The 12656-nt window shown below is 44.1% G+C and overlaps 1 protein-coding gene across 1 annotated transcript; it reads left to right on the top strand.

Moving 5' to 3' along the window:
• Positions 1-1424: 1424 nt before the first annotated feature.
• Positions 1425-12535, top strand: pals1b (protein associated with LIN7 1, MAGUK p55 family member b). Its single transcript, XM_054761964.1, has 13 exons — positions 1425-1745; positions 2361-2569; positions 5332-5409; positions 6763-6882; positions 7021-7182; positions 7441-7518; positions 7617-7800; positions 9367-9435; positions 9533-9604; positions 10353-10514; positions 10588-10790; positions 11702-11812; positions 11892-12535. Exons 1-13 carry the CDS (start codon positions 1427-1429, stop codon positions 12066-12068), a joined length of 1944 nt encoding a protein of 647 aa, XP_054617939.1. The 5' UTR covers positions 1425-1426; the 3' UTR covers positions 12069-12535.
• The last annotated feature ends 121 nt before the right edge of the window (positions 12536-12656 follow it).

The following is a 12656-nucleotide window of genomic DNA, read 5'->3' as shown; positions in this document are numbered from 1 at the left end:
TTTGTCAATCAACACGCAAGACTTAAGTCACAAACATGATTGTTTTTTTTTTAGTAGTCTCACAGATTGTAAAGAAAGATATCACACGAGATGGGGTATTTATTAGACATGTAGATTGAAAAGAAAGATATCACACGAGATGGGGTATTTATTAGACATGTGCACTTTAATTTATTCAACCGCATTGTAAATGACTTATTTGCAAAATGTGCAATACTTTTCAGTAGACTGTTGTGTCTTTTATTGGTTCATTGCAAACTCCTGCAAGTTTCTCGAAAGTACAAATGCATATAACTTACAGTCGTGTAACTTTTGTATTTGAAGGCATGTCAAGTCGGAATCATTATTTCACCACCTATCATGTGATCATACATCACCCTCCTGTTCAGGTACCTCGGCTGCTTGAGATATCCAAGGATTAACTAAGGCCGTGGCGACAGATGGCCATCTTGAAGTCTCCGCTGTTGTGTCAGCCGCCAGTCTAAACACAGATAAATGCTTCCAGAGCTTGGAGCAAGAGCTGGGGGGGGTGCTGGCCAGCCCTGCCAATTGTGATTAGCTGTGGGAAGTCAGGAATAGAGGGGGGAGGGCTACCATGTCTATGATATGAATGACTGTTTGACCTGAGCTTTTAAGATGGCCCTCGGTGTCTGTATGAGCATAGGATGGTTTCTAGTTAAACATTCCCGATGAAAGATCTTCAGCACGGTTGAAGATGATGTCGTGCACTGTGTCAAGAATGGCGTTCACTGCATAATATCAACGGTGGACGTATTTAAATTAAGCTGGTCATGACCAAGGGACAGTGGAAGACATGCGTACGCAAGTCGAAGACTGGATGAGGGATTTTAGGTGACTGAGGCCAGAGAGCTTTCCATGCTGAGAGTATAGATTAGCGCAAGGTAAGAGCAAACGTCAGCCTGGTTACTAGTGCAGCAAGTGAAAGGCTACTGTTAATACAATACACAATTTAATGTATATTAAAAATGATTCCTCATTTTTTCATACACACGATTCACAATGTTAGAATGAAATGCAGTCGTTTGAGACAACTCTTGTATTGCATTAGGTTGTGCAGGTGTGCCTAATTTTGTGGCTGGTACCGGTCCCCAACAAGTACTAAATTATTGAAATAACCCAGATTAGATGGCTCCTATGTTGGCTAGTATAGAATGCTTTCTTGCATTAGTTTTAGTTGCCTGAGAGAGCAAAGCAGTTGACCTTTTCTTACACATATTACACATACTGACATTTATTTTTGCACATATTTCAGGATGAATGTTTGCAGCAGGAACTCAAAGGACCGCATCCACTGTTGGTGTGAAATGGCCCCTGATGAGCGCAGTCTCTGCATCAGTTCCTCTTAACACCCAAAGGAGCTCAGCCAGCACTGAAGTGGTCTGAGCCGCATGCTAGAGGGGCAGGCATGATCACCTCCCATATGAACGGTTATGTGCAGGAGGGCTCTGCCAACCACAGGGAGCGGGCTGTGGACTGTCCCGGCGACGACACTTGCCTCGTCAAACCTCCACACTGCAGCGCCCACATGGAGAGGATTCAGCAGTACCAGGAGGAGCTGAGGAAGAGGAGGGACGAGGACGGCCGGGGGAAGCACGACATTGACCCCAATGCTTCGCTCAGACTCAAGAAGCTGTCGCAGAACCCCAAAGTGGGCGTTGACAATCCCACCTTTGAGGGGAAGGAGAATGCCGCCAAAGACGTACGTCACCAGGCTCCAGTTGATGGTGAGTTTGAGAAGAATAGACTATCCGACGCTCTTTGTTGGTGGGGGGAGAACCAGTGGTGACCACCAGAGAAGAATAGGAAGTTGTAAGCTGTTGGGAGAGATCAAACAAAAGGAGACGAAACAATGTCTTTTAAGGGGGCGGGAGTGGAAGTGGGTAATGTGTTGAGGTCAAGGAACCATATTTGGTCACAAGTTGAACACTGCCAGAAGTACTATATAGTAGTAGTAGAACCATGTGATTTCTCCCAGCCAATCAGTGAAGAAAGATAACCTTTTAAAAATGACAATAAAAAATGACTTGAATTACTTTAAAATCATAAAATAAAAGTATGTTCTACTGTTAGCTTGCAGAAAGATACATAATATTATGAGGACATAATTTGAACACAAGTATTGGGACACCAAGCCATTACTGTATGCTAACAGGAAGTAACATTGGAAGAACAGGAGTTGGTCCCCCTCAAAAAAAAGTATGCTGTTTTATTTAAAATAACCTGCACAACACCATCACTTTATATAGGAGAATACAGTCACGTAAACATCAAACATCTGTCAGAGCCTAACTGTGTGTACTGCTCCTCTGAATGTTCCTGTATCTCCATCTCCATCACAGAGCTGGAGGAGATGCTGCAGGCTGTGAAGTGGGTGCAGCAATGCCTGAATGATGCTCAGAGTCAGCAGGATACAGAGCTGCTACTCCAGCTGCTTGCAAAGGAAGACTTCAAGTGCGCCTACAGCATCTACACTGTTGTGTCCCAGAAGATGAACCGAGTGAACCCCACCTCGCCCCTCACAGTGCAAGCACAGGACCTTTGCTTGGAGGTAAGCATCATTGAGCTGTGTCCAGCAATTAGAAACACAGCCAGTAAGAGTCAACTAAGAATAATGATTTGGTGGTATAGTAGGTTAGAGTTAATACCTCTCCTATAATGTAAAAATAGGAAATTACATTAAATAAATAATTACATTTAAATGTAAAAAATAATAAATACATTAAATTAACTAATTTTCTACTGACTGAAATTGGAAACTGTCCGCACGGTGGTCTAGTGGTTAGCACGTTGGCCAACACAGTAACAGCTTGGAGATCGGGAAGACCTGGGTTCGATTCTCCCCTGGGCGTTTCTGTGTGGAGTTTGCATGTTCACATTCCAAAAAACATGCAGGTGAGGTTAATTGGCGACTCTAAATTGTCCATAGGTATGAATGTGAGTGTGAATGGTTGTTTGTCTACATGTGCCCTGCGATTGGCTGGCGACCAGTCCAGGGTGTACCCCGCCTGTCGCCCGAAGTCAGCTGGGATAGGCTCCAGCATACCCCCGCGACCCTAATGAGGAAGAAGCGGTATAGAAAATGGATGGATGGATGAAATTGGAAAATGAAAGATGGTAAACTCCAAAGTCTGATGGAAATATAAAATGGGACACAGAGACGCTTTGTACTTTCTCACCTTGTTTGAGTTCAGGTTATGCACATTTTTTGTGACTTTTGCACCGTAATGTTCCCGCATTAAATTCCCAGTTTTCATCAGCAAAATGTTAAAGGTCAGCATTCTAAAGGCAAACTGACAGTGTGTGGTTACTCAAATTCAGTACCAGTCAAAAGTTGGCTAGTATAGTATGTTCAAAAGTTTAGGTGGTGCTCTGCATCCAGTATGCTTTCATATGATATTGTCTACACTTAAACTTAAGGCGTTTGTGGCAGAGCAAAGGAGGTTTTGTCATAATTAGGTCTAAGGAGAAGTGAAATTGACTTTGATGACACAAACACAAGTAAGTCAGTCCTAAAGTAAAGCAAAGCATTAGTAATGGACTTATGTCCTTGCATAGTTGAGCCCGTGCCAGCAGACAGCTAATATGTATCCCGCCACACAGAGCCAGTCATTGTGTACATTGTAATATAGTTTCGCTGCATTTCACTCATGATAACAACAGGCCCTCCATTGGGGTTAGTGTCAGCTAACAGTCACACAATGTAATGTATACACATGTGGCAGAATCAGCCCTAATTCTGATGCAACTCAATTAGAGGCGTGTAAAGTTCATTTAAAGGGCACCCAGCAGCACCGCCGCTATTCCCGTCTTTCCATGAGACGACCCAGCTGAGCGGATCTATTTTGCTCTCAGACATGGCAACGCGTCGTCCTCCTGTGGACAGTAAATCGGCGTGTGCTCTCACCCACCGGGCACAGCTCCCGAAGCTCTTTAGCGACGCCTAATCGATTGAGCTGCGCCGTGTGGCCTGGCTGTGTTAGACGCTCCAATTGGGCCCTGGCTAAAGTAATCTCCCGGCAGCCTGCGATGCAGCACAGTGCAGCAAGGAGGCCAGGAAAAGAAACTCCAGCAGCTTACTGTAGTGTGGTTTGAGAAGCTGTACCACCGAGGAAGGGAGAAGTGCGTCACCTTGTGAAAGCTTTGATTAGTGTAATGAACACAACAGACTCCTAACAAGGGACCAAAGCTTTGTCCACACTAACATGCTTATATAATAATACAGGCACTCCTGCTTACCTGATGCATCACGATTCTTCCATGTGACACACCACAACTAAATTATTCAAGTGCCAGTGATCAAGATTTAGTGGGGAAGTGTGCTCCATCCCACACTTCTTCTGCTCATTAACGAAGTAGGCTTGCAGCATGATTGCATGAATATACACCTTGTTTATGCTGTGAGTCTTCCCAATGTGGGACTAATCCTATCTGATCTCAGGTCAGCTACCATTGTGAAAACACATTTTGAACTTGAAGGGAACCATGTGTTCAGACATGTGATATTAAAAGCACTATTTACAGTGCCCTCCAGAAGTATTGGAACAGTGAGGCCAATTGTTTTATTTTTGCCGTAGACTGAAAACAGTTGGGTTGAGCATCAAATGATGAATTTGAGACCAGAGAACAACAGTTCAGCTTTTATTTTCAGGTACAATATTTACATCTGGATTGGATAGCACCTGTTGTTTGAGTCCACACATTTTTCACATGAGAAAAAGCACTGGAATGTGTGACTAACGTGTGTTTTGTTGCCCAGGTATGTGTTATGACATTGTTTCTTTAATCAGTAAATAGCACGGAATGTCGACATGCGGTTTAAGATTGGGTAGGGTGGGTTTTGTCTTTGTAGACTGCATTTAGAGATGAAAATAACATGAACAGCAGAGAGCTGTCTACGGGTGAAAAAACAAGCGATCGTGAATCTGAGAGAAGTGGGAAAACGAATGTATGGGAAACACTGACGTTGTAGTTGTTTTTTTATTCAAAGAAATATCACAACCCTTGGGGCCCCCATGTTGCAGTACAATGATGTTAGTTGTTGCACTGAGCGATATCATGCTGCATTCCGGACTGCTGAGGAGCTTCCGAGATCCGACCTCAAAGCATTCCAGTTGAAAGTAAACAGAAAACATGGATGACAAACTCAGTGAGATTGTTGTCCAGCTCGAAGGTAAATTCAAGTCCATATGTTGAAAACGTGTACAGTTGGGTGTAAAATGTTTATCAGTACTTTTCGATCCGCTCAGTTTTTGTCTGACATGACGGGGAACTTCATCATGTGACCTCACCATGCTGTATGTGTGTGCTCAGGTCCAGAAGATCCTCAAATCCAGCCAACAGAGGGAAGGCTTGGAGCTCAGAGCTCTGCTAACAAATCCTCATCTCCAGGTCAGCTGCCTTATCATATCTTTCTTGAACCCGCAGTGTGAGTGTCACCATTGACTTAACCAGCATGTTTGCACCACAACAGTTGTGAAGGGTAGCCTGCTTGTGGTCTATTGACAGTGGTAAACATGCAGTTGTTGACAACCATGGTAAAGTAATACAGCCATCCCTCATTTTTCGTTGTTAAATGGTTCCAGACCCAACCTCAATGGAATATTTTTGTAGCTATGGCAAAGAAAACGTGTTTACAATCTTCTAAATACGTTATTAGATCCCTCTAGACATGGAATAACACCCACATAATCACCTTTACATTTGAAAATAAGATGACATAGACTCACACCTTCGCAGTTCCTTGTTTTTTTCTGAACAGCGTACGTCCTGCAGTGGCTATTACCTCATCAGTGTATTGTAATCCCGGATATACATTTGTATTATCCAATATAGCAGACAAAATTATTGTAAATAAGCAATTTAAGACATAAATAAAACTCCTGCCCGGGCAGTGTCACAGTAAATGTGTTCCCTAGGGGTCCTTAGTGGCGGGCGGACAGATATGTGGAGGACAAGAAGTGACGTCGGAGGTTCAGAGTTGAGTTTTAGCTTGTCGACTGTTATGGACCAGGCAGTAGCCTGTGTTATTATTATGAGTATTATGTTATTATTGTGCCAGTTGTAAGATCATTTAACCTGCAAGAAATGCCTGGTTCTGACGATCACGTCTAGTGCCTGTCTCACCAAACAATTACTGACACCTAGTGGCCAATGTATAATACAGTACTACATTCACAATTAAAATACATCCTCAGCTTTGTATTTGTATTTTAGTTCATTTAATTTGTTCATTTAGCCATTTTTATGCCTGAAAATGCTTAATTTAGACCGAGAAGTACAATTTGCTTAAATATGCATTTTTTTTTTACCAATAATAGGCCATATTCAACCACAAAACAGCTATCATTTATTAATTCATGGATTTTTGACAAACTGCGATAGAGTGAGGTCGCAATGTACGAACCACGATGTAGGGAGGGACGTACTAAAACTGTATTTAAGTAGGCTCAGCTAAGACCTGAGGTTACATGAGGCTTCCTCTCTGGGAGTGGGATTCACCAGCGAGGCTGTGTGTAATATCAGAAGTCCACTTTCCTTTATTGCAGGGAACATGGGAGTCCTAAGTATAGTACACAAAACCAATAGATGGAGACAGAAGTCCACTTTCCTTTATTGCAGGGAACATGGGAGTCCTAAGTATAGTACACAAAACCAATAGATGGAGACAGGTGTGTGTGTGAGTTTGACAGTGTCTTCGGTGCCTGATTTGATTGATTCTTACTGGCTGCTGTGTGTGCACAGGCGCTGATGCAGGCCCACGACAGCTTAGCAGTGCAGGAAATGGCAGAGGACAATGTGATTCAGTATCTTGGAGAAACAGTTAAAATGGTGCGGCTGCAGAAGACCCGTGACACACCACTGGTGAGACACCATCTCCGCACTGTTTGTCCATTGACGTGTAGGTCTTTTAAAGAAAATCACCTTTTCCAAGATCGCCATCCAAAAACCCTTTGACACATATGCCAAAAGATTTGAACACCTGCATGTGTCTACCACCAGGGCGCCACCGTGCGTAACGACATGGACAGTGTGGTGGTGAGCCGTGTGGTTAAAGGTGGGACTGCAGAGCGGAGCGGCCTCCTCAGCGAGGGGGATGAGATCTTGGAGATCAACGGTATATCCGTTCGCGGGAAGCATGTCAACGAAGTTCACGATTTACTGGTGAGGACAGGTTACCATTACAAAATAAATACCTACTGCCATTAGCTGCTGCTTTCATGTACTTCAGCGTTTGTGATATCACTCTCACTCCAGCAGCCTATAGATGTTTTACCAAAGCTTGAATACTAACAAATGCGCTTGCCAACCTGATATGAAAGAAAGCAATTAAGCTTATAATGCAAGTAAAATGTTTCACATATCATAGACACCATGCCTTCACAGTGTCCATCTGACGTCCTTTCTCATCTTTTCCATCAGCAACGAATGCATGGCACTTTGACCTTCCTCCTCATCCCGAGCTCTCAGATTAAACCTGCCCCACACAGACAGACTGTGGTAAGTCTGTAAAGAGTGGACATGTGTGGCCCGTCTGCACGCATGCATGCGACAGCAGCCATGACAGTGTAAGGCTCCTCCCTTAACTCCCCCTGCAGATGCACGTACGTGCTTACTTTGACTACGACCCCTCCGATGACCCTTTCGTGCCATGTCGGGAGCTGGGCCTGTCCTTCCAGAAAGGAGATATTCTCCACGTCATCAGCCAGGATGACCCCAATTGGTGGCAGGCCTACCGGGACGGAGATGAGGAAAACCAGTTGCTGGCTGGACTCATTCCAGGTAGGCATCAATATGTATTATTTAAATATCTTAAAATGATTAGATTTAATTTTTACATAATGAATTGCGGCAAGATGCTAATTAATAGTACCAAACTGCTCGCTCCTGCCCCTCCAAACGAGATTTGGTCCATGAGGACGAGACGAGATTTTAACATTAACATCAACTTTGTGAAAAGTACAATGAAAAAGTATGACTGGACAAACAAACTTTATTATTGAACGAGTCACAAAACAATGCAGATGTGTTTTGAAATGTTTACTGTTCCACAAATTGACGTCCAGTTTTAAGCCCCAAATATGCGTCACACACTATACATTACAGTATTACCACCTTATAAAATAAATAATTATAAAATAATAGTAACAGATAAATACATTTTAAAAATGCAAATTTGTGGAGCCATACATGCGAAATTGCGACTGTGCAGGGATCCACTGCACATGAACATTATTATTTACTCCGCTCGACTAGTGATTGAGGGAAATCCAAACAGCCCATAGTGGCAGGCAACTAACCAAACTCGATCTGAACTGTCCCAGCAGGAAAGCCCCGCCCATCTGGCACATTCAGTAGATTAAAACAAACACCTGAGAAATGAGATTACTCTTCGACCCAAGCCTGTGGGGTTTGCTAGAAAAGGAGGTTAATCAGTGGAAATGGAAAGTGGGCCAACTAAGACAAACTGATGGGAAATGGGAAATTCATCCATCAATATTCTATAACGCATTACCCTCATTAGGGTCGCGGGGGTACGCTGGAGCATATCCCAGCTGGCTTCGGACGACAGGCAGGGTACACCCCGGACTGGTCGCCAGCCAATCGCAAGGCACATATAGACAAACAATCATTCACATGGACAATTAACTTTTCCGGTCCGGGAGGTGGGCAAAACCCACCAAACATTCATCAGGGGTCCCGGCAGGACCCAAAGAAGGTAAAAAACGCCACTTTTCCGAGGGGTTGATTTTCACCCGTTTTTTTCAGTGCCGCGGCTGTTGCGAAATTGCATATTTTCAACTTGCTGAAATGACACTTTTCCGGTCCGGGAGGTGGGCCAAACCCCCCCAAACATTCATCGGGGGTCCCGGCAGTATGCAAAGAAGGCAAAAAACGCCACTTTTCCGACAGGTCGTTTTTCGTCCGTTTTTTTGTCGCAAAATCGCATTTTTTCAAGTTGCTGAAAGGACACTTAGGTTCATTGGCAACTCTAAATTGTCCAAACATGCATGTTTTTTTAATGTGGGAGGAAACCGGAGTACCCGGAGAAAACCCACGCACGGGGAGAACATGCAAACTCCACACAGAAATGCCCAACGGAGATTCAAACCCAGGTCTTCCCCATCTCCTGACTGTGACTGTGTGGCCAACATGCTAACCACTAGACCACCGTGTGGCCCGAAATGGGAAATTATTACATAGTATTTAAAAGGATGGTATTGGAAGGAGATGTTCAGCCAGTTCATGAATAAGTTCAGTTCTTGGTTGAAGTACAGCTAGAGAAATGTTCAAATCACGTTTACTTGTATACATTCACATGAACAGTCAAATCATTGTATTACTCAGGGAAGAACTTCCAGCAACAGAGAGAGACCTTGAAGAGAACGACACCAGACAAGAACCAAGAGCAGCAAGGTAAGAAGGTTGTATTGCACTGTGATGGTTACCAATCGACAGGATGAGATTTTACCAATAACTTCGCCCACCTTAACCGGACCATTTTTTTCTCCAGGGAAACGTTGGTATGTGAAAAAAGGCAAGAAACAGAAGAAGAAAAGCGCATCTTCTCTGAGCAAAAACAATGGTAAGTACTTTTTTCATCAACAAGCCTGGAAAGTAATTTCCTGTCTTAAACAAAGTCTTCCCTTCCCTTTCCGCGAGTCTTCTCACAGTTAAGTGCTGTCAGTCTGCAAGCATTGTGTGTTTGAATGCTTCACGAACTGCTACTTGCTACAGTTGACATGACCTCGCCTCTTCCTGGCTTAGATTAGTGCTGTCTTCATTGACAGGATCAGAGGAAGCACCAACAGGTGCCCAGCAGGTGCCTAAATGGCTTGAAGGGCCCTGTTTTGTCATGTGGTGCACACTGTTGTACACACAAACACATGTGCCTGGAGCTGCTTAGTGTACTTGTATGCTTCGTGTGCCCCGCTGTGGGTACAAAGCAGATTTTTGGCTAAATCTGCACATAAAAAGCAACAACAATGGGCATCATTCATGAACAATTTTGTGCAAAAATCCTATTTATACACTTCCTTTGTCCCCGTTTTGTCCAAAGTTGTGAATGCCAGTAGTATCTGTATCCTGTGATTGACTGGAGACACATGCAGGGTGTATCCCGCCTCTCACCAAAAGTCAGCTAGGATAGGCTCCAGCTCACCCGTGACCCTCAATGGGATTTGAAAGCTAAATGAATAGCGTAAAAAAACACATTGGTGAAAGTAATGATGTGGTACTTCTTTGATCCCAAACCTCAGTAGAGAGAGAGAGGTCGGTGGTCAGCATAAGTCACTAAATGTTTGACCTTGAGCCCCTCCGAATTGTCTCCTCAGACGGCGATGACTTCCTGACGTATGAGGAGATGTCCCTCTATCACCAGCCTGCTAACCGCAAACGCCCCATCGCTCTGATCGGTCCTACAAACAGCGGCCATGACGAGCTGCGTCGGCGGCTCCTCGCCATCGAGCCGGACAAGTTTGCAGTCGCCGTCCCACGTAAGTTCATTCAGATGAAACCCACTGCAACAGGCCGTGACATTTAAATGTCAAAATCTTTTCACAATCGTAGACACCACCAGGAACCCCCGACTTCACGAGCGGAATGGCCGCGAGTACCACTTTGTGAGCCGACCCGGATTTGAATCAGACTTAGCCGTGGGGAAGTTCATTGAGTCCGGCGAGTATGAGAAGAACTTGTACGGAACCAGCACGGACTCTGTGCGACACGTGGTCAACTCGGGACGCATCTGTGTGCTCTGCCTACACACCAGGGTAGGATGCTGTGCTATCCTCACTACTTAGCCGTATAGTGGAGCCCCCGCACATTCGCCATTTTTAATTTTTATTATTTTTTAAAATCCAAAAATAAGCAGAAATATTTTTCTGCAGAAAACACATCGTTCAGCATAAGCATTTATAAATATTTGATCATGCATGTACCAAAGTATTTTTACATGTTTATGTTTACGTGTTTTTTCGTCAAGTGTTGAGATTTTGCACTTTGGGCGGTGGTCCTTGAACGTACCATAGTTGCTGTGAGACCCAAAACATGTAGTCTATAACTTCTACACCGTGACTTCAGTTCCATCTGCTCATGGATCTTCTTACATTATCATTCATTATAGCGGGGAGTACGCATATACGTTTTATATTTTATAATGTCTTTAATAAGTGTGTGAGGCATTTTGAAGAGGGCTGTATCTTATCTAATAATTAACAGAAATTAGTTGATTTTTTTAATGAGTTTCCTTCGTAGGGTGTATGGACTCACCGTAAGAGATAGGGTGAGGAGCTCAGTCATCCGGGAGGGGCTCAGAGTAGCAGTAGTAGTAGTAGTTGCTTCTTCACTTTGAGAGGAGCCAGTTGAGGTGGCTCGGGCAGTCCAGATGCCTCCTGGACTCCTCCCTGATGAGGTGTTCTGAGCATGCCCAGCCAGGAGGCCCCGGGGCAGACCGAGGACACGTTGTTGGGATTATGTCTCAAAGCTGGCTCGGGAACGCCTTGGTGTCCTCCCAGTGGAACTGGAGGAGGTGGCCGGGGACTGGGAAGTCTGGACTTGCCTACCGAGACTGCTGCCCCCTCAACCCGGACGCGGATAAGCGGAAGAAAATGAATGCATGGATGCTATTTTTTTTTTTTTGGTAATTTTGTTTGTTTTGTCAACATTATTTCCTCTTTGACAGTCGTTGAGAGTGCTGAGATCCTCCAACCTCAAGCCCTTCGTCATCTTCATCGCTCCTCCTTCTCAGGAACGACTGCGCACCCTGCTGGCCACTGAAGGAAAGACACCCAAGGTACTAGATAAGTCTTCATCCATCGTATACATTGTGTATGTTCATACACCTTTATGTCAGCTCATGTTGTCATATTCAGCCCGAGGAGCTTAAGGAGGTCATCGAGAAAGCCCGTGAGATGGAGCAGGATTTCGGCCCCTTTTTTGACGCCACCATTGTGAACACGGAGCCAAACGAAGCTTTCCTGGATCTGCGCAGAATGATAGAGAAGCTGGACACTGAGCCTCAATGGGTTCCCACTTCCTGGCTATGCTAGGCTGGAAAGGGTAGACAGTGGTAAATTTGCACATTTTCCTCGTTTGTAGAGGAGGTGAACATTAGCACGCTGTGCAGAGATGAACTCAGGTTTCTTACCTTTCTTCTTATCTGTGTGTCTTTTGTGCGTCTGTTTTTTCCTGCTTTGTCATGTTGAGTCATTTTATGAGACGAATAGAAATATTTCTATCCTGTTATTAATATTTATAATTGTAAATACAGATTTTTTTTTTAGACAAAGATACAATATTTTACTCCTGAATTTAATGTCAAATTGATGTAATGGCACTCTGCCATTCATTACTAGAGAAAACCGCAGTTCTTTCTTCTTACCGTGGTCAGTATTATTTTGTTGTCTCATTCGTGCTGTGTTGACAGGCCTCAAAGAAAACGTGTCTATACTGGCTTGTTATCATTAAACTGTATATCACACGGCAAGCTTCCTGCTAGCCTGATGCGCCTTCATTCATGCTAACTAATGTGTGTTAAATGTAGCAGTGTGCTGCAAAATGTCTCGCAGGATCCATCCAGCTGCCTTTTCTAAGAAGGCGTCAACATTCTGACTTGTGGTGACTTGGCAAGAATATCA

The sequence above is a fragment of the Dunckerocampus dactyliophorus genome, chromosome 19 (genome assembly GCF_027744805.1).
Source record: "Dunckerocampus dactyliophorus isolate RoL2022-P2 chromosome 19, RoL_Ddac_1.1, whole genome shotgun sequence".
NCBI lineage: Eukaryota > Metazoa > Chordata > Actinopteri > Syngnathiformes > Syngnathidae > Dunckerocampus > Dunckerocampus dactyliophorus.
Note: the sequence above shows the minus strand (reverse complement) of the source record. Positions and strands in the feature narration are given on the sequence as shown.